The following is a 20520-nucleotide window of genomic DNA, read 5'->3' as shown; positions in this document are numbered from 1 at the left end:
TGTGTGTGTGTGTGTATGTATAACTACTTGCTCTGGTTAGGACTTTAGTACTATGTTGCATAAAAATGGTGAGAATGGGCATCTTTCTTGTTGCTGATCTAAGAGGAATTGATTTTAGCTTTTCACCGTTCAGTATGATGTTAGCTGTTGGCTTGTTATACGTGGCCTTTATTATGTTGAGGTATGTTCTCTGTATACCTGTTTTGTTGAGAGATTTTATCTTAAATGGGTGTTGAATTTTATCAAATGTCAAAATTTTTCTGCCTCTGTTCCGATGATCATGATTTTTATTCTTCATTTTGTTAATGTGGTATATGCTGGTGACTGACTGTAGATGTTAAACCAAGCTTGTATCCCTTGAATAAATCCCACTTTGATCATGGTATATATTTTTAATGTATTGTTGAATCAGGTTTGTTAATATTTTGAGTGTTTTTGCATCTGTGTTTATCAAGAGTATTGGTCTGTAATTCTTTTTTTCTGTCATCTTTGGTTTTGCTATCAGGGTAATTCTGATCTTGTAAAATGAGTCTGGAAGAATTCCCCTCTCTTCTGTTTTTTTGGAGGAGTTTGAGAAGGATTAGTAAACGTGTAAAAGCTCTCCTACAGGGGACAGTGGTAAACTGGAGCCTGTTAGAGGTTGAGTGCAAAGATACTGCCTGCCCTTTGAGGTCTCTGGAAAGGATTACAGTTGGCCCCAAGATACATCCCTAATTAAAAAAAAGTCTGCCCTACAACTGCAGTCATGATGATGAACTAACAGTCCTCCTTCACAGACAGTTCCTGGGTCTATTGCTCCTTGTAGTGCATTGTAGGTTATGGCTGTTTAAGAGCTTTTTCTCCTTGGTTACAGTCCTGCAGATCCTAGGAGTCTAAGTCCTACTGGCCATCAGAGTCAGGTGATGTAGAGGTGTCCCCTAGAAACAGTCACAGAAATTAGGGTCCTCAATGGTGTGAGCTCCTTTCTGGGTCACACCAATTATTACAGTCCCATGAGACCAGGAATGTAAGGTCCTCTGGCCTCCAGAACCAAGTAAGCAAGAGCGGTCCCCTAGATGGCCCCTGCAAAAATTGGGGCACCAGGTGTATTCAAGAGCTGCCTTCTGGGAGACGCCGGTGTTCTGGAGCATGGCAAAGAGACCACAAGGATGGTGTCCCCTCAGCCTCCATTCCTGTTGAGTGTTCAGGCAGGCTCCTAGATGTGTGTGTGTGTGTGTGTGTGTGTGTGTGTGTGTGTGTGTGTGTGTACGTTTGCCTCTCAGGCTGATGCTTTTATATAAGCATGTGAGCCACCTTCACTGTAAGTCTGGGTGCAATTTGCTGCCTTTGAGTTGTGCTTTGGGGTGAGTTTGAGGGTGTAAGCCACCCTTCAAAAGTGGTTTTCCAGATAGCTTCAGTCTTGTGGGTCTCAGGACATGAGCCCTGGTAAGTTAAAAGTTAGGTGTTTTGGGGGCTTATCTCTCAGGTGTTTATCCTAAAAGTTTGGGATTCTCAATTTGGGGTTCTAACTCTTTGTTCCTGAGGGAGAAGGTCCAGGTTTTGAGTTCCTTCCTAGGTTGTGGGACACTGTGCCAGAGGTGGGGTGGAGTTTATGGTGATAGTGTGCCTCAGTCTCTCATATCTGCCTATGTGTAGTTTTCTTCTGTGTAGTTGTCACTCATTTAGCCTTTATGTGTGTTTTTTTTTTTTTTCCCTTCGAGGAAATTGTTCCATATGTAGCTGTAGACTCACTGTGGTGTTGGGAGGGGGTGAGTTGAGGATTTTCCTATATTACCATCAAAAACTAGATTTTTATTTTACTTGCATTTATTTATTTTTTAAAAACTAGATTTAAATCTAATCTATATTAATAGAGGAATTTAATCCATTTACATTTAATATGATTACTAATAAAGGTTTTATTTCTGCTATTTACCTATTCTCTGTGTTACGTTCTTTTGTTCCTCAGTTCCTCTATTAATCTTTAGTGTCATTTTTTTAAGTGTACCGTTTGGATTCACTTCTTTCATTTTCATCATTCTTCCCCTAGTAATTACCTAGGGAATTAAAATTATCACCTTAAATTTACAGCAATTTTGTTTGAATAATACTAGTTTAGCTTCAATAGTATGTGAAAGTTCTGCTTTTATACATCTCTATTCCTTCTCCATGTTGTTACCATAAGTTATATTTTTATATGTTGTGTACCCAAACAGATTTATATTTTTGTTTTGTGCATTTGCTTTTTAAATACCTTAGGAAGAAGGAAGATGTTACAAATCAAACCAAAGTACCAAAATAACACTGCCTTTTATGTTTACTTAGGAAATTACATTTACTAGTGTTTATTTTTTCTCATGATGTCAGGGTATTTACTATGGTCCTTTCATTTCAGGCTGAAGGACCTGTAGCATTTCTTGTATGTCTACTGTAAACAACCTTCAGCTTTTGTCTGGAAATGTCTTAATTTTTCCTTTATTCTGAAAGGATAGTTTTGCTGGATATATTTGACAGTTTTCTTTTTCCTTTTGAGACTATAATATCCCACTGGACTCTATGATTTCTTTTTTTTTTTTTTTAAGTTTATTTATTTTTGAGAGAGAGTGAGTGAGCACAAGTAGGGAAGGGGCAGAGAGATAGAGGGAGAGAGAGAATCCCTAGCAGGCTCTGCACTGTCAGCATAGAGCCCAATGCAGGGTTTGAACTCATGAACTGTGAGATAATGACCTGAGCTTAAATCAAAGTTGTATGCTTAGTGACTGAGCCACTGAGGCACCCCTGGACTCTATGATTTCTGGTGAGAAGTAAACTGTTAATTTTATTGAGGATTTCTTGTATGTGACAAGTTGCTTCCTCTAGTTGCCCTCAAATTCCTCTCCTTGTGTTTAGGTTTCAGCAGTTTGAATGTAATGTGAGTTTGGTGTGGATCTGAGTTCATCCTATCTGCATGGAAATTCAGAGATTTTTGGATGTGTATATTCACATCTTTCATCAAATCTGGGAAGTTTTCAGCCATTATTTCTTGAAATCTTTTGCCTCTTCCTCTGAGATAACTGTAATGTGTATGTTGGTACATGTCATGCATCCTTACAGATTCCTTAGGCTGTTCATTATTCTTCATTGTTTGCCTAGCTGCTCCTTAGACTGAATAGTTTCAGTGTCTTCACGTTGTCTGAATTTTTCTTTTGCTTGTTGAAGTCTGCTGTTGAACCCTTCTAGTAAGCTTTTAATTTCAGGTCTTGTTCTTTTCAGCTTCGGAATTACTGTTTGGTTTCTTTTTATTTCTGTCTCTTTACTGGCATACTCATTTTGTCATTGTTTTGCTGATTTCCCTTTTTTCCCCCCTCATGATTTCCTTTAGCGCATTGACCATTTAAGACCATTGCTGTAACATCTTTGACAGTTCCAATGTTTTAGCTTCCTCAGCAATGTTGTTTTTTTTTTTTCCTGTGAATGGCCCATAGTAGCCTGTTTATGTGTTTGGTAATTTCTTTGTTGAGTACTGGAAATTATGTGTATTTCTGGTAATGTTGGAAATCTAATTCACTCATTAGAGACTACAGAGTTTTCCTTCTTGGGGGCTGAATCTATCCATTTGTGACTTTCTGAACTGTTTTTGCAAAATATGTTACATGTTTAGTGTGGTCATTGAAGATTCTGGCAGTCCGTCAGCTGACAAAGATTTCCTTAAAAGTCTGGCTCCCAGAAGAGAAACTGTCTCTTTAAATCCCATCTCAGCCAGGGAGCTACTTGAATCTGTCAGGGTTCAAACAGTTGCCAGCCTCTCTGCTGGTCCCATATTGATCAAAAACCATGATCAGTAATCAGTACACATAACTGAGTTTTGGAGGACAGGGTTCTTATTGCTTACTCTGACACCAGCTAGCTGCAGTAGGAACATAGGCTGCCAATCCCCTCGCAAGGGGTTGCAGGGGTGGGGGAGGGATGGTTCCACTACACTCTAGGGTTCCAAAATAGTTGATTCAGACAGTTCCTGCTAGCTCAATAGTGGGTTAGAGGCAGATTCTTAGAACTTCTTGTTCTAGCATCTTCTATGATGTCACTCCAGTTCTTCCATGTTACGCACATATTTTTAGTATACCTTTCTAATTCCTCTGACTTAAACAAAACAAAACTATGTTGAGTTAATGGGTGTTTGCTCTAAGGGTTACAATATGTATCTTAATTGATCACAGTCTACTTCAAATGGAAACTGACTTAATTCTGGTAAAATATAGGATCTTTGATCTGATATAGCTCCATTTTACCCCCCTTTGTTTTCTTATTAACACTTTGCTGCTAGGTTTATAAGTTATTTAAAATTATGGCTTTATATAATCTTTTAAAGTATCAAGACAGAACTATATTTATACAGTATTATATATTTAATCACATGATGTTACTTGCTTCTTGTGGATTTTAATTACCATCTGGTATTATTTTCTTTTACCCTGAAGGACATTGAGCTGGTTTGGGCAGTGGTAGCAGCCTGAGTTAAGAATGCTACTGCTCTTAGCTCAAGTTTAGCAGGTTTTTTTTTTTTTGTTTTTTTTTTTTTTTACTTTAAATCAATAAACACTTCTCAAGTTGTTAATATTTGGTTGGGTTCCTAAGCCTTCAAATGTTTGTTTTTGATAATTCTTACCAGTTTTATAGTTGTTGTTTTGGAGGAGAGTTTTCTAAACTATTCACTCTGCCATAGCTGGAAGTTCACCTGTGTACCTTGATATTTTTTGCATAGTATAGACAACTTTTTCAACTTTTTTTATTGTTGTAAAATACACTTGAAATTTACCAATTTAACCATTATTAAGTGTACATTCAGTGGTAGTAAATACATCCATAATGTTGTGCAACTGTCACCAGTATTCATCTGGGTAACTCTTTTCATCTTGCAAAACTGGAACTCTAGGAGTGCCTGGCTGGCTCAGTTAGAAGAACATGTGATTCTTGATCCTTGGGGTTGTGAGTTCGAGCCCCACATTGGGTATAGAGATTACAAAAACAAACAAACAAAACCAAACTGGAACTCTATACCCTTTAAGCAGTTTCCCCTGTTATTCCCTCCCCCAGGTCCCTGGTAATCAGTCTTCCACTTTGTCAGTATGATTTTGACTAAGTACCTTATATAAGTGAAATAATATTGTATTTATTTGTGTCTTTGTGAATGGCTTATTTAGTATAATGTCCTCAATGTTTATCCATGTTGTAGCAAGTTTTTTCTTTTTAAGGCTAAATAATACTCCGTTGTATGTACATATCACATTTTGTTTATTCATTCATCCATTGATGGGCAGTGGGTTGCTTCTGTGTTTCAGTTATTGTGAGTAATGCTGCTATGAATATAGGTGTACAAATATCTCTTTGAGGGGTGCCTGGGTGACTCAGTCGGTTAAGCATCTCTCTCCCTTACGGTGACCATCTCCATGCTGGGTGTGGAGCTTGTTTGAGATTCTCTCTCTCCCCCTCCCCCTCCCCCTCCCCTGCTCATGCACATATCTCTCTCAAAATAAAATTTGTTTCTTACATTGGTTCAAGTGACGGAATAAATTCTAAAAACAAAACAAAAAAACAATACAAATATGTCTTTGAGACCCTGGTTTCCATTCTTTCTGGTATATTGCTATAAGTGGAATTTCTGGATCACATGGTAATTTTTAAATTTTTGAGGAACCTCTGTGCTGTTTTCCACAGTGGCTGTACCATTTTACATTCCCACCAGCAGTTTGCAAAGGTTCCAATTTCTCCAAATCCTTGCCAACATTACTTGTTTTCTGTTTGATAGTAGCTATCCCAGTGTTTCTGTTGTGGTACCTACAACACAACCTTCTAAAAAAATTTTTCTTTTTAATGTTTATTTTTGAGAGAGAGAGTGCGAGTGAGTGGGTGGGGGAGGGGCAGAGAGAGGGAGAGACACAGAATCTGAAGCAGGCTCCAGGCTCTAAACTACAGCACAGAGCTCGATGCGGGGCTCGAACCCACGAACCATGAGATCATGACCTGAGCCAAAGTTGGAAACTTAACTGCCTGAACCACCCAGGTGCCCCTGTGATACCTCATTCTAGTTATGATTTGTATTTCCCTAATGATTAGGGATGTTGAGCTGGAATGACAGGGGCTTGCAGCAATGAGGTAGGGAGGTAGAACCACAATGGCCACCGTCCTTTCTAACTACATTTGTGTAATCAGAATCTCAGCAGTGGGCAATCCGTGATATTTGGAGGACAGAGTACTTTTTGTCTACCTGGGCTCTTTTTGAAAGCTCTGTGTAAGCTGCTCCAGGAGTATGTTTACCGCTGCCTGCCTTGTGGCTAAGGGGGCAGAGGATGAGTAGCTGCTGTTGTGCTAAGAGCTAAAATTGACCGAAATTAACTGCAGTTTATTCCCCAAAGTTTCCTCTGGGAGTTGGAAGCCTTCTATAGACTCTAGAGTTTCAAAAAGTTTTTTCACATAGATTATGTCAGTCCAGGTGTTGTCTAGGTGAAGACAGATTCCTGGTGCTTTCTGCTCTGCCATCTTCCCAGAATCCTCTCTATTAGATGGCTTTTTGTGCTATTCTCAGCTATGTCCTATGATTTATAAAAATTGGGTTCAGAGCCTAGACATGGCTAAAAGTGGACATGATTCTTTTATGCTGATGGAGCTGAGGGGAAGGAAAACAGTTGGGAGTTGGGCAAGGAGTCATTGGAGTATCATCTTGCTTGGGTCTTTCAGTCCCATTCCTTTCTTTCCCAGAGGTGGCCTGAGGCTTGGCCCTTTGCATACCTTTTCCCCCATTGAAACTTTCTGGCTTCAGCTACCTCCCTTTCTCCATATACCCTGTCTAGAGGTGGGCAGACATTGAAGACAGAGTAAAGTTGCACCTGCTTCTTAACCTTGCCTTCTAACTGCTGGGTACCCTCTGTGGTTGGTGTGAAGGGACTCCAACTAGAGGTCATGGCTCCACGGTAAGTGTTGGCTTTGTACATCCTGCCTAAGGCTTTCATTCATTTTTTTCAGCCAGCTTTGTGAAGGTAGGGGTGCTGGGCTTGAGGTGTGTTTGGGGCTGGGGTGAAATTGATGGGAGTCACTCCGAGCTCATGTCCTGTTGGAGCTTTTGGGAAACTACTGTCAGGGAGGGGAGAGAGGGTATTTGCCCCAGAAATTAATATGCCAATAATCCCATCTGTTATGTGGAGAAATTGTACATATATAATTCTGGAAGAAACTGTACTGATTAGGTCTCTTGCCTCCAGGATAGAATTTCTGTGACTAAAAGCCAAATGTAATTTTATTATTGCCTTTATTTTTCTGCAGTTAGTGCAATGAACACCTCTGTAACAAGATGCCTTATCTTTCTCTTTTGGCAGAGGAACGTCATGGCATCTGGAGTCGTCCCTCAGATTTCTCTCATCATGGGCCCATGTGCTGGTGGGGCCGTGTATTCCCCAGCTCTAACAGACTTTACGTTCATGGTAAAGGTAAGAAGGAAGGGCCTGTTTCTCCTGCCCTTTGAGAGTTGTTCAGTAACTCACATGCAGTAAAAAGAATCCCTGACCTAGATCTGGGTTATCTGCATTGTCATTGGCTTTCAGCATAGTAATGATAAGATGTTAGTGGAGAGAAGGTTTTGGCAGAATGTGTTTGTGTACTTCATTGGTGGGTGATTTTACTTGTTGATTTGAAATGCAAATGATTTCCAAGTAATCAAAGGATCCTATCTGCCCAGACAGATGATTGTTTACTGAATCCTTTTAAGAAGTTTCTCACAGTAGGCTTTCCTGTAATCTATTGGGAAGTTGTTTCTTATGTCCTACCTTTATTTTTTCAGCTTTTTGCCATTTCATTACATATTGTTTATAATGGTAATGGTAAATCTGATTTCTAACTTCATTTTGAGAGGTGTATATCTTTAGTACATAATTTTTATGGAATGATATTTTAAATTTTATTTTACTTATTTTTTTGAAAAAATTTTTTAATTTTATTTTTTAAAATTTACATCCAAATTAGTTAGCATATAGTGCAACAATGATTTCAGGAGTAGATTCCTTAATGCCCCTTACCCATTTAGCCTATCCCCCCTCCCACAACCCCTCCAGTAACCCTCTGTTTGTTCTCCATATTTAAGAGTCTCTTATGTTTTGTCCCCCTCCCTGTTTTTATATTATTTTTGTTTCCCTTCCATTATATTCATCTGTTTTGTCTCTTAAAGCCCTCATATGAGTAAAGTCATATGATATTTGTCTTTCTCTGATGGACTAATTTTGCTTAGCATAATACCCTCAAGTTCCATCGACATAGTTGCAAATGGCAAGATTTCATTCTTTTTGATTGCTGAGTAATAGTCCATTGTGTGTGTGTGTGTGTGTGTGTGTGTGTGTGTGTGTGTATACATGTATATAAATATGTGGGGGGTGTGTGTGTATATATATGTATATATATATACACACACACACACATATATTTATATACACACACACACATACCACATCTTCTTTATCCATTCATCCATCAATGGACATCTGAGCTCTTTCCACGCTTTGGCTATTGTTGATACTGTTGCTATAAACATGGGGGTGCATGTGTCCCTTTGAAACAGCACACCTGTATCCCTTGGAAAATACCTAGTAGTGCAATTGCTGGGTCATAGGGTAGTTCTATTTTTAGTTTTTTGAGGAACCTCCATACCATTTTCCAGAGTGGCTGCACTAGCTTGCATTCCCACCAACAATGCAAAAGAGATCTCTTTCTCCGCATCCTCACCAACATCTGTTGTTGCCTGAGTTGTTAATGTTAGCCATTCTGACAGGTGTGAGGTGGTATCTCATTGTGGTTTTGATTTGTATTTCCCTGATGATGAGGTGATGTTGAGCATTTTTTCATTTGTCGGTTGGCCATCTGGATGTCTTCCTTGGAGGAGTGTCTATTCATGTCTTTTGCCCATTTCTTCACTGGATTATCTGTTTTTTGGGTGTTGAGGTTGATAAGTTCTTTATAGATTTTGGATCCTAACCCTTTATCTGATATGTCATTTGCAAATATCTTCTCCCATTCTGTCGATTACCTTTTAGTTTTGCTGGTTGTTTTCTTGGCTGTGCAGAAGCTTTTTATTTTGATGAGGCCCCAGTAGTTCATTTTTGCTTTTGTTTCCCTTGCCTCCGGAGACATGTTGAGTAAGAAGTTGCTGCGGCCAAGGTCAGAGAGGTTTTTGCCTGCTTTCTCCTCTAGGATTTTGATGGCTTCCTGTCTTACATTTAGGTCTTTCATCCATTTTGAGTTTATTTTTGTGTATGGTGTAAGAAAGTGGTCCAGGTTCATTCTTCTGCATGTCGCTGTCCAGTTTTCCCAGCACCACTTGCTGAAGAGACTGTCTTTATTCCATTGGATATTCTTTCCTGCTTTGTCAAAGATTAGTTGGCCATACGTTTGTGGGTCCATTTCTGGGTTCTCTCTTCTGTTCCATTGATCTGAGTGTCTGTTCTTGTGTCAGTACCATACTGTCTTGATAGTTACAGCTTTGTAGTATAGCTTGAAGTCCGGGATTGTGATGCCTCCTGCTTTGGTTTTCTTTTTCAAGATTGCTTTGGCTATTCGGGGTCTTTTTTGGTTCCATACAAATTTTAGGATTATTTGTTCTAGTTCTGTGCAGAATGCTGGTTTAATTTTGATAGGGATTGCATTGAATGTGTAGATTGCTTTGGGTAGTATCTACATTTTAACAATATTCTTCCTATCCAGGAGCATGGAACATTTTTCCATTTTTTGGTGTCTTCTTCAATTTTTTCATAAGCTTCCTATAGTTTTCAGTGTGTAGAGTTTTCACCTCTTTGGTTAAATTTATTCCTAGGTATTTTATGGGTTTTGGTGCAATTGTAAATGGGATTGATTCCTTGATTTCTCTTTCTGTTGTTTCATTGTTGGTGAATAGGAATGAAACCAGTTTCTGTGCATTGATTTTATATCCTGCAACTTTGCTGAATTCATGAATCAGTTCTAGCAGTTGTTTGGTGGAATCTTTAGGGTTTTCCATATACAGTATTGTGTCAAATGGGAAGAGTGAAAGTTTGACCTCCTCCTGGCTAATTTGGATGCCCTTTATTTCTTTGTGTTGTCTGATTGCAGAGGCTAAGACTTCCAACACTATGTTGAATAACAGTGGCGAAAGTAGACATCCCTGTCTTGTTCCTGACCTTAGGTGGAAAGCTCTCAGTTTTTCCTCATTGAGGATGATTTAATGTTGGGTCGTTCATATACAGCTTTTATGATCTCGAGGTATGATCCTTCTATCCCTACTTTCTTGTGGGTTTTGATCAAGAAACGATGCTGTATTTTGTCAAATGCTTTTTCTGCATCTATTGAGAGGGTCATATGGTTCTTGTCCTTTTTTAATTGATGTGATGAATCATGTTCATTGTTTTGCAGATAATGAACCAGCCCTGCATCCCAGGTATAAATCCCACTTGGTCCTGGTGAATAATTTTTTTAATGTATTGTTGGAGCCATTTGGCTAATACCTTGTTGAGGATTTTTGCATCCGTGTTCATCAGGGAAATTGGTCTATAGTTCTCCTTTTTAGTGGGGTCTCTGTCTGGTTTTGGACTCAAGGTAATGCTGGCTTCATAGAAAGAATTTGGAAGTTTTCCTTCCATTTCTATTTTTTTGGAACAGCTTCAAAAGAATAGATGTTAACTCTTCCTTAAATGTTTCGTAGAATTCCCCTGGAAAGCCATCGGGCCCTGGACTCTTGTTTTTTGGGAGATTTTTTATTTCTAATTCAATTTCTTTACTGGTTATGGGTCTGTTCAAGTTTTCTATTTCTTCCTGTTTCACTTTTGGTAGTGTATATGTTTCTAGGAATTTGTCCATTTCTTCCAGATTGCCCATTTTATTGGCATATAATTGCTCATAGTATTCACAATAGTATTGTTTGCATATCTGCTGTGTTGGTTGTGATCTCTCCTCTTTCACTCTTGATTTTATTTATTTGGGTCCTTTCCTTTTTCTTTTTGACCAAACTGGCTAGTGGTTTATCAAGATATTTCTAATTTTAAATCAGGCCTACTTGCATTTATACAAGAACTTGCATTATACTTGAACTTGAGAACATTTTTAAAAAATTAGTTTTTCTTTATAAAATACATTTAACAGTAATGAGCAAATAAATTCCAAGACTGATTTGGAGTAGGATGGAGAGAAAAGCTAGTCTTCTAGTATGAGGAGAACAATGTAAATGAGAGAATGTAAATAAGGAACACTTTTTTTCTCAAGGGTAGTTTGGCAGTAGGAATTGACAAGTTTCGAAACTTTGATCCAGATACTCTGTTTTTTGTGATGGATTGAAAGCAATCTGTATGTTCAACAGAGGTGGTTTTAAAAATGAAGATGACCACTTCTCTTCCTGAACAAAGCAGAATTCCCTATACTTTGCCCACTCAGTCAATATATACAATACCTATCTGAGCTAACCCAGCCTTCTTCTCCCTGCCAGGAACAGAGGTGTCAATTCTTTTGGCTAAGGACATTCTCTCCCGCTCTCCCTACATTCATGCACATTTTGTAATAAGACTCCTCACACTTTTTCAGTAGCCAGACTTCTGTTTGCTCTCTTTCATCTACTGTTTTCAGCCTCTTCCTTTGTACTGGATCCTCCCATCAGAACTAACCCATGTTCAGGTATTTCTTATCTTAAAAACTAACACAAAAGTCCTCCCCTAGTCTGTATCTCCCTGTGGCTATTGCCCTATTCCTATCTTCCCACTCTCCTTAACACATTCCAATTTGGCTCTGTCCCCTCACTCCACTAAACCTGTTTTTTTAAAGGTCATCAGTGATTTCTGTGTCACTGTAAGTGATCTTTAGCATGCATTTCCCTCCATGTGTTAGCAACATTCTTTCCCTTTGCCTCTAGTCTGTTGTCCCTGGCCTCTCCTCTCCCCTCTCTGGCTGTCTTGGTGTCCCTTGTCATCTCATGCTATTCCATTCACTATATATGCATGAATATAGTGGGGTTCATTCTACATGGCTTTCTCCCTCTTTCTTTGTGGTTATTTTCCAGCTTTATTGAGAGATGATTAACATATAACATCGTATAAGTTTAAGGTGTATGATGTGTTGATTTGATAAACTTATATTTTGCAAAAATAATTACCGTTGTAGTGTTACTTAGCTAACACCTCCATCACCTCAGATAATTACCATTTCTTTTCTATGGTGAGAACATTTAAGATCTACTCTCCTAGCAATTATCAAGTGTATAATACAGTATTAACAGTAAGAGTCACTCTGCACGTATGTGACATCTCCAGAACTTACTCATCTTATAACTGCAAGTTTATACCTTTCACCAGCACCTCCCTCCCCATTCCCCCAGTCACCAGCTGCTGGTAACTACCATTCTACTCTGTTTCTAGGAATCCAGATTTTTTGCTTCTTTTTAAAGAATATTTGTTTGTTTATTTATTTATTTAGAGATAGGGCACTCAGGTGAGCGAGCAGGGGAGAGGCCGAGAGAGGAAAAAGAGAGAGATTCCCAAGCAGGCTCTTTGCTGTCAGTGCAGAGTCCAGTGTGGGATCTCACAAACCGTGAGATCATGACCTGAGCCAAAATCAAGAGTCAGACATTTAACCAACTGAGTCACCCAGGCACCCCTAGGAGTTCAGCTTTTTAGATTCCACACATAGGTGAGATCATACATTGTCTGTCTCTTTCTGGTTTTATTTCATTTAGCATATGCATTTATACATGGCTAATAATAATAAGCCATGAGTGAAATGCTCTCAAGGTCCATCCATGTCACAGATTGGCAGGATTTCCTTTTTTCTCATGGCTGAATAATGTGCGTTTCTTATTTTCTTCATTTATCTGTTTTTGGACACTTAGGTTGTTTCTGTATCTTGGCTATTGTAGTAATGCTACAGTGAACATTGGAGTGCAGATAATATCTCTTTGAGGTGCTTATTTCATTTCCTTTTTTAAAAAAATTTTAATTCTGGGGGTACCTGGGTGGCTCAGTTGGTTAAGCATCCAACTCTTGATTTCTGTTCAGCTCATTGTCTCATCATCGTGGGATTGAGCTCCATGTTGGGCTCTGCACTGGGTGTGGAGCCTGCTTGGGATTCTCCTACCCACCCCTTCCCCCCACCCCATGACCCTACCCCAGGCACACACACTCTCTCTCTCAAAATAATAAAATAAAATTTTAATTCCAGTGTAGTCAACATACAGTGTTATCTTAGTTTCCAGTATACAATACAGTGATTCAGTAATTCCTTATATTACTCATTGTTCATCATGATGAGTGTACTATTAATTCCCTTCACCTATTTCACCTATCCCCCCACCCACCTTCCTCTGGTAACCATCTGTTCTTTATAGTTAAGAGTCTGTGTTTTGGTTTGTCTTTTTTTTTTTTTTTCTTTGTTCGTTTTGTTTCTTAAATTCCACCTGTGAGTAAAATCATATGGTGTTTGTCTTTCTCTGACTATTTCTCTTAGCATTGTACTCTCTAGCTCTTGCAGATAGTAAGATTTCATTCTTTTTGATGGCTGAATATTTTATAGTATATATATACATATATATACATATACACATACACATACATATATACACACACATACACACACATGAACGCATGCATGCACACACGCACACTGCATCTTCTTTATCCATTCATCAATCAGTGGACATTTGGGTTGCTTCAACAATTTGGCTATTGTAAATTATACTGCAATAAACACAGGGGTTATGTATCCCTTTGAATTAGAATCCATATTCTTTGGAGTATGATTACTGGATCATGGGGTAGTTTTTTGAAAAAATTTTTGAGGAACCTCTATACTGTTTTCCACAGTGGCTGCACCAGTTTGCATTCCCACCAACAATGCACAAGGGTTTCCTTTTCTCTACATCCTTTAATGTAAGGTCTCATTGTAGTAATTTTGATTTCCATTCCCCTGATGATGAGTGATGTTGAGCATCTTTTCATGTGTCTGTTGGTCCTCTGGATGTAGTCTTTGGAGAACTATCTGTTCATGTCGCCTGCCCATCTTTTGATTGTATTGTTCTTAGGGTGTTCAGTTGTATCAGTTCTTTAGTAACCCTTTATCAGATATGTTGTTTGCAAATATCTTTTTCCATTTAGTAGGTTGCCTTGTAGTTTTGCTGATGGTTTCCTATGGATATATATCCAAAAGTGGAAATGTTGAATCATATAATTGTATTTTTAATTTTTTGAGGGACCTCCCTGCTGTTTTTCCATAGTGGCTGTATCCATTTACATTCCCGCCAGCAGTGCACAAGTGTTCCCTATTCTCCACATTTTTGCCAACAGTTATTTCTTGTCTTTTCCATAATAGCCATTCTAACAGGTTGAGGCAATACCTCTTTTTGGTTTTGATTTACATTTCCCTGATGATCAGTGATGTTGGGTATCTTTTCATATGCTTGTTGACCATTTGTATGTCTTCTTTGGAAAAATGTTGAGATCTTCTGTTCATTAAAATTTTTTTTCTAGCTTTATTGATACAGTTGTCATATAACACTGTAAGTTTAAAGTGTACAGTGTGATAGCTTGATACATGCATATATTGTGAAGTGTTTATCACAATAAGGTTATTTAACACATTCTTCACCTCACATAGTTTTCATTTTTGATTTTTGTTTTTATTGAGTTATAGGTATTCTTTAACTGTTTTTGATATTAACCCCTTTTCACATACATGGTTTGCAAATATTTTCTCCCATTCAGTAGGTGGCCTTTTCATTTTGTTGATTTTCTTTTGCTGTGCAGAAACTTTTTAGTTTGATATTCTGCTTGTTAATTTTTGCTTTTGTTGTTTCTGCTTTTGGTGTACTATCCATAAAATTGTTGCCAAGATCAGTATCCAGGAGCATTTTCCCTATGTTTTCTTCTAAGAGTTTTATGGTTTCAGGTCTTTAAGTCTTTAATTCATTTTGAGTTATTTTTTGTGAGCAGTCGAATATATGGGTCTGATTGCATTCTTCTGCCTGTACTTACCCAGTATTCCCAAAATCATTTATTGAGGAAATGGTCTTTTCCTCATTGAGTATTCTTGGCTCCCTTGTCAATATTAGTTGGCATTATATATGAGGATTTACTTCTGGGTTCTTGACTCTGTTCTGTTGGTCTGTATGTCTGTTTTTATGCTAGTACCATACTGTTTTTATTATTGTAACTTTGCATTATAGTTTGGAATCAGAAAGTATGGTGCCTCCAGGGGCGCCTGGGTGGCTCAGTCAGTTAAGTGTCCAACTTCAGCTCAAGTCATGATCTTGTGGTTTGTGGGTTCCAGCCCCACATCGGGTTCTGTGCTCACAGCTCAGAGCCTAGAGCCTGCTTCAGATACTGTGTCTCCCTCTCTGTCTGTTCCTCCCCTACTTGCATCTGTCTCTCTCTCTCTCTCTCTCTCAAAAATAAAGATTAAAAAAAAAAAAGTGTGGTGTCTCCAGCTTTATTCTTCTTTGTCAGGATTGCTGTTCTGGGTCTTTGGTTCCATGCAAACTTTAGATGTTTTTTTTTTCTATTTGTCAAAAATGTCCCTGGAATTTTCAAAGGAATTGCATTGAATCTATAGAGGGCTTTGGGTAGAATGGACATTTTAACAGTGTTCTTATCCATGAACCTGAGATCTCTTCCATTTATTTGTGTTCTCTTCTGTGTCTTTCACCAAAGTCTTAGAGTTTTCAGTGTTTAGATCTTTCACTTCTGTGGTTAAATTTTTCTTTCTTTCTTTCTTTTTTAAACATTTATTCATTTTTTGAGAGAGACAGAGAGAGAGAGAGAGAGAGAGAGAGATGGAGTGTGAGTGGGGGAGGGGCAGAGGGAGACACATAACCTGAAGTAGGATCCAGGCTCTGAGCTGTGAGCACAGAGTCCAACGACAGGCTTGAACCCATGAACTGCGAGATCATGACCTGAGCTGAAGTCGGATGCTTAACCAGCTGAGCCACCCAAGCATCCTGGTTAAATTTATTTCCAATATTTTTTTATGTTTGATGCTATTGTGGATGTCCTAGCTTTCTTTTTCAGATATTTTATTAGTGTATAGAAATGATACTGATTTCTGGATTTTTTTGGTATGCTTTCTCAGTTATGTGTTGTTATCATAAGCACTCCCATCCTGTACTTGCAGAACTTTCTTTAATGTCTGCATATTGGTGCCATCAGCCTTCTTTTGTCCTCCATAACTGATCATCTGGTCTTAACTATTCTATATGTTAAGTATGTCATGTATTTAATGCAACTACAGTAAAAATGCTAACAGATTGGTTTTTTTTTTGTTTTTTCTTAAAGGACTAGACAGTCCATGAAAGAAGTGTAATGAAAGGCTAGCCCTGCCAGGTAATAAAATATAGAGTGAAAATAACCGTTTAATCAACTTGTAAGTAAGTAGACCAGAGGAACAGAATTGAGAAATAGATCTGAGTATACTTGGATAGCTAGTTTATGATGAAATGGATATTACTCTATTCAGGGTCACCCATGATGTCAATTTTTTTGTATCAGAGACCCCAGAGATTCCTGCATTACTAAATCCAGTTGACATTTCTCAGTCATCATCTTACTTGACTTTTTGGCGTTTGACCTAGCTAATCACTCCTTCCTCTGAAACATCAAAGTACCATGGTCTTTTGGTTTTCTTCCTCTGTCTCTTCTCTGATTCTCTTGGTGATCTTATCCCATCTTAAGACTTTAAATATCCATCTCTATGCTGACAACTCTCCTATCTGTGTCTTCAGGAATGAAACACTTCTGAACTCTAGAATTACATACTCAGTTGCTTACCAGTGTTTCCATTTGGACGTTAGTGGTGTCTCAAACTTAATGGGTTTTGGTCTCTAACAAGCCTCCTCCAAAGTGTTCTCTGACAGCCTTCCTCATCTCAGTAAATGGCCTTCCACTGGCTCAGGTAAAAAAAAAAACAAAACATTGCAGTATTTTAACTCTGCCTTTTCTGTCCAATGCTAAGTTCAGTTCGAAATCATAGTCTCTCTACTTTAGGATGTAATTTAAAATCAGATTGTTGTGTACTTCTTACTATTTACACTGCTGCTGTTTAGATTCAAGCACCCCATCTGGATTATTGCAGAATCCTTCTAACTGGTCTCCTTGATTCTTCTTTGCCTCCTCACCTGTTTAATTTAAAAAATTTTGAGCATTGTTAATTGTGTCATACTTAGGGAGGTACGTAAAATATGTACAGTTCAGCAATTACAAAGTACAAATCCACATAAATAACACTGAGATCAAGAAATGGTCGCCAGAGTCCTGCTCCCGTTACCTTTACTAATCATTATTGCCTCCATTCATCCTGTCCAGAGTTATTACCTCAACTTTTATGGTAATTTTTTTTATTTGCTTTGATTTACAGTTAAAAATCATGGTTTAGTGTTGCTTATTTTGACCTTCATGTAAGGTGAAAGGATATTCATTCTTTCGTTCATTCTTTTGTATATGGCTGTGACTTGTTGGCTTTAAGATTTATCCATGTTCTTTGTAAATGTAGTTCATACATTTTAATAGCTCCGTAGTATATTAACTTATTCATTCTACTACCATTTGTGTTTAAAGACTTCTGCCGTTGCCATTGATGCTGCTTTAAGCATTCTTATAGTTGTATCTCGATTTTAGGTTCTCAAGGGCACAGTTATGTCATAGGATGTACATACCTTCAGGTTTTTTAGGTAATGCCTGACTCTTCTGTAAAGAGGTTGCAGCAGTTTACACTTCTGTTTGTAATGTTTGAGAATTTCACTTGTTCCACATCCTTGCCAGCACCTTTATTAATATAATTATGCCAGTTTGCATGTGGTGTGATTTCTCATTGCATTTCCATGACTAATGAGGTTTAGCACCTTCTCATGTTTCTTCTTTTGTGGCATGCCTGTTCATCTATTTTGCCCATTTAAATTTTTTTAATGTTTATTTCTGAGAGAGAACGAGGGAGCGCACAAGCAGGTGAGGGGCAGAGAGAGAGGGAGACAAGAATCTGAAGCAGGCTTCAGGCTCTGAGCCGTCGGCGGAGAGTCTGATGCGGGTCTCGAACTCACGAACTGTGAGATCATGACCTGAGCCGAAGTTGGATGCTTAACTGACTGAGCCACCCAGGCACCCCTATCTTGCCCATTTTAAAAATTGTGGTGTTTTTTTTTCCCTTATTTTTAGGAGTACTTTGTATGTTCTGGATATAAGATCTTTATCAGTTGTATGTTGTACCTGTCTTCTCCCATGCTGTAATTTTGCAATTTTCCTCCTCTTAATGCTAGCTTTCGAACAGATTTTTTGAAGAGTCTTTATTTTGAAATTCATATTTGCAGAATTCTTAACCATTTGTGCGTGTGTGTGTGTGTGTGTGTGTGTGTGTGTGTTTTAGAGTGTGAGTGGGGGAGGGGCAGAGGAAGAGGGTAAGAGAGAATCTTAATTAAGCAGGTTCCATGCCTAGCACGAAGCCCGATGAGGGACTTGATCTCAAAACTGTGAGATTATGACCTGAGCCAAAATCCAAGAGTCAGATGCTTAACTGACTGAGCCACTCAGGTACCCTAGAATTCTTAACCATTTGTGAGTGGGTGGTACATATCATGTCTCTTTACTGCTTAATGCTTTGGTATATAATTCTTAAGAATTAGGATATTTTCTTACACAACCAGTTATTCAAGGAGTTTAACACTGACACAGTACTTCAAAAGAATTGTGGTAAAATACACAAAAAAGTTTACAGTGGTAAATTTCAGTTACATTTCTGTTGCATTAGGTGCAGTCACATTTTTGTGCAACCATCACCACCATCTATCTCCAGAATTTTTTCATCTATCCCAACTGGAACTTTGTACTTACTAAACACTAGCTTACCATTACCTGCTACTCCTAGTACCATTCTCTCTGTGAATTTGTGGAATCATATGTCATTTGTCTGTTTGTGACTGGCTTATTTCAGTTAGCATAATGTCTTCAGAGTTCATCCATGTTGTAACATTTATCAGCCTTCCTTTTTTAAAAAAATTTTTTTTAAATTTACATCCAAATTAGTTAGCATATAGTGCAACAGTGATTTCAGGAGTAGATTCCTTAATGTTCCTTACCCATTTAGCCCATCCCCCCCCCCCCCACAATCCCTCCAGTAACCCTCTGTTTGTTCTCCATATTTAAGATTCTCTTATGTTTTGTCCCCTTCCTTGTTTTTATATTATTTTTGTTTCCCTTCCCTTATGTTCATCTCTTTTGTCTCTTAAAGTCCTCATATGAGTGAAGTCATATGATTTTTGTCTTTCTCTGACTAATTTTGTTTAACATAATACCTTCTAGTTCCATCCACATAGTTGCACAATTTTTGTGCAAGATTTCATTCCTTTTGATTGCCAAGTAATACTTCATTGTATATATATATACCACATCTTTATCCATTCATCCATCAATGGACATTTGGGCTCTTTCCATACTTTGGCTGTTGTTGATAGTGCTGCTATAAACATTGGAGTGCATGTGTCCCTTTGAAACAGGATACCTGTATCCCTTGGATAAATACCTAGTAGTGCAATTGCTGTGTCATAGGGTAATTCTGTTTTTAATTTTTTGAGGAACCTCCATACTGTTTTCCAGAGTGGCTACACCAGTTTGCATTTCCACCAGCAGTGCAAAAGAGATCCTCTTTCTCCACATCCTCTCCAACATCTGTTGTTGCCTGAGTTGTTAATGTTTACCATCTGACAGGTGTAAGGTGGTATCTCATTGTGGTTTTGATTTGTATTTCCCTGATGATGAGTGATGTTGAGCATTCTTTCCTATGTCTGTTGGCCATCTGTATGTCTTCTTTAGAGAAGTGTCTATTCATGTCTTTTGCCCATTTCTTCACTGGATTATTTGTTTTTTGGGTGTTGAGTTTGCTAAGTTCTTTATAGATTTTGGATACTAACCCTTTATCTGATAAGTCGCTTGGAAATATCCTCTCCTGTTCTGTCGGTTGCCTTTTAGTTTTTATCAGCCTTCCTTTTTTTTTTTTTTTTTTAATTTTTTTTTTTCAACGTTTTTTATTTATTTTTGGGACAGAGAGAGACAGAGCATGAACAGGGGAGGGGCAGAGAGAGAGGGAGACACAGAATCGGAAACAGGCTCCAGGCTCCGAGCCATCAGCCCAGAGCCTGACGCGGGGCTCGAACTCACGGACCGCGAGATCGTGACCTGGCTGAAGTCAGACGCTTAACCGACTGCGCCACCCAGGCGCCCCCAGCCTTCCTTTTTAAGGCTTATTAGTGTTCTTTTGTATGATACACCACATTTGTATATCCATTCATTGGTCAGTGAACACTTGAGCTGTTTCCGTCTTTTGACTATTGCACATAATACTGCAACAAATGGTGTACAAGCATCTCTTTGAATCCCTGTGTTTGTTTTTTTGGGCATACACCTAGGAGTGGAATTACTGGATCAAATGTTATTTCTCTTTAATATTTTTAGGAAAAATCATGCTGTTTTACTCAGTGGCATGTCAGGAAAAAATTCTGGTCTTGTATAATTCTTTTAAAATGTCGAGTTAGGTTTG

General features: G+C 38.3%; 1 protein-coding gene across 3 annotated transcripts in view; it reads left to right on the top strand.

Annotated features, from left to right (window-relative positions):
• Window positions 1–20520, top strand: part of PCCB (propionyl-CoA carboxylase subunit beta) — a 92627-nt gene that overhangs the window by 27878 nt on the left and 44229 nt on the right. For all 3 annotated transcript variants that reach the window (XM_019437265.2, XM_019437256.2, XM_019437248.2), the window contains one exon: window positions 7329–7439. In XM_019437265.2, coding sequence (XP_019292810.1) covers window positions 7329–7439 — 111 coding nt within the window. The remainder of the gene's footprint in view (window positions 1–7328; window positions 7440–20520) is intronic.

This window comes from Panthera pardus, unplaced genomic scaffold (genome assembly GCF_024362965.1).
Source record: "Panthera pardus isolate Hobbes unplaced genomic scaffold, ASM2436296v1 HiC_scaffold_16, whole genome shotgun sequence".
Lineage (NCBI taxonomy): Eukaryota > Metazoa > Chordata > Mammalia > Carnivora > Felidae > Panthera > Panthera pardus.
The sequence above is the reverse complement of the archived record's forward strand: the minus strand, read 5'-3'. Positions and strand labels throughout refer to the sequence as shown.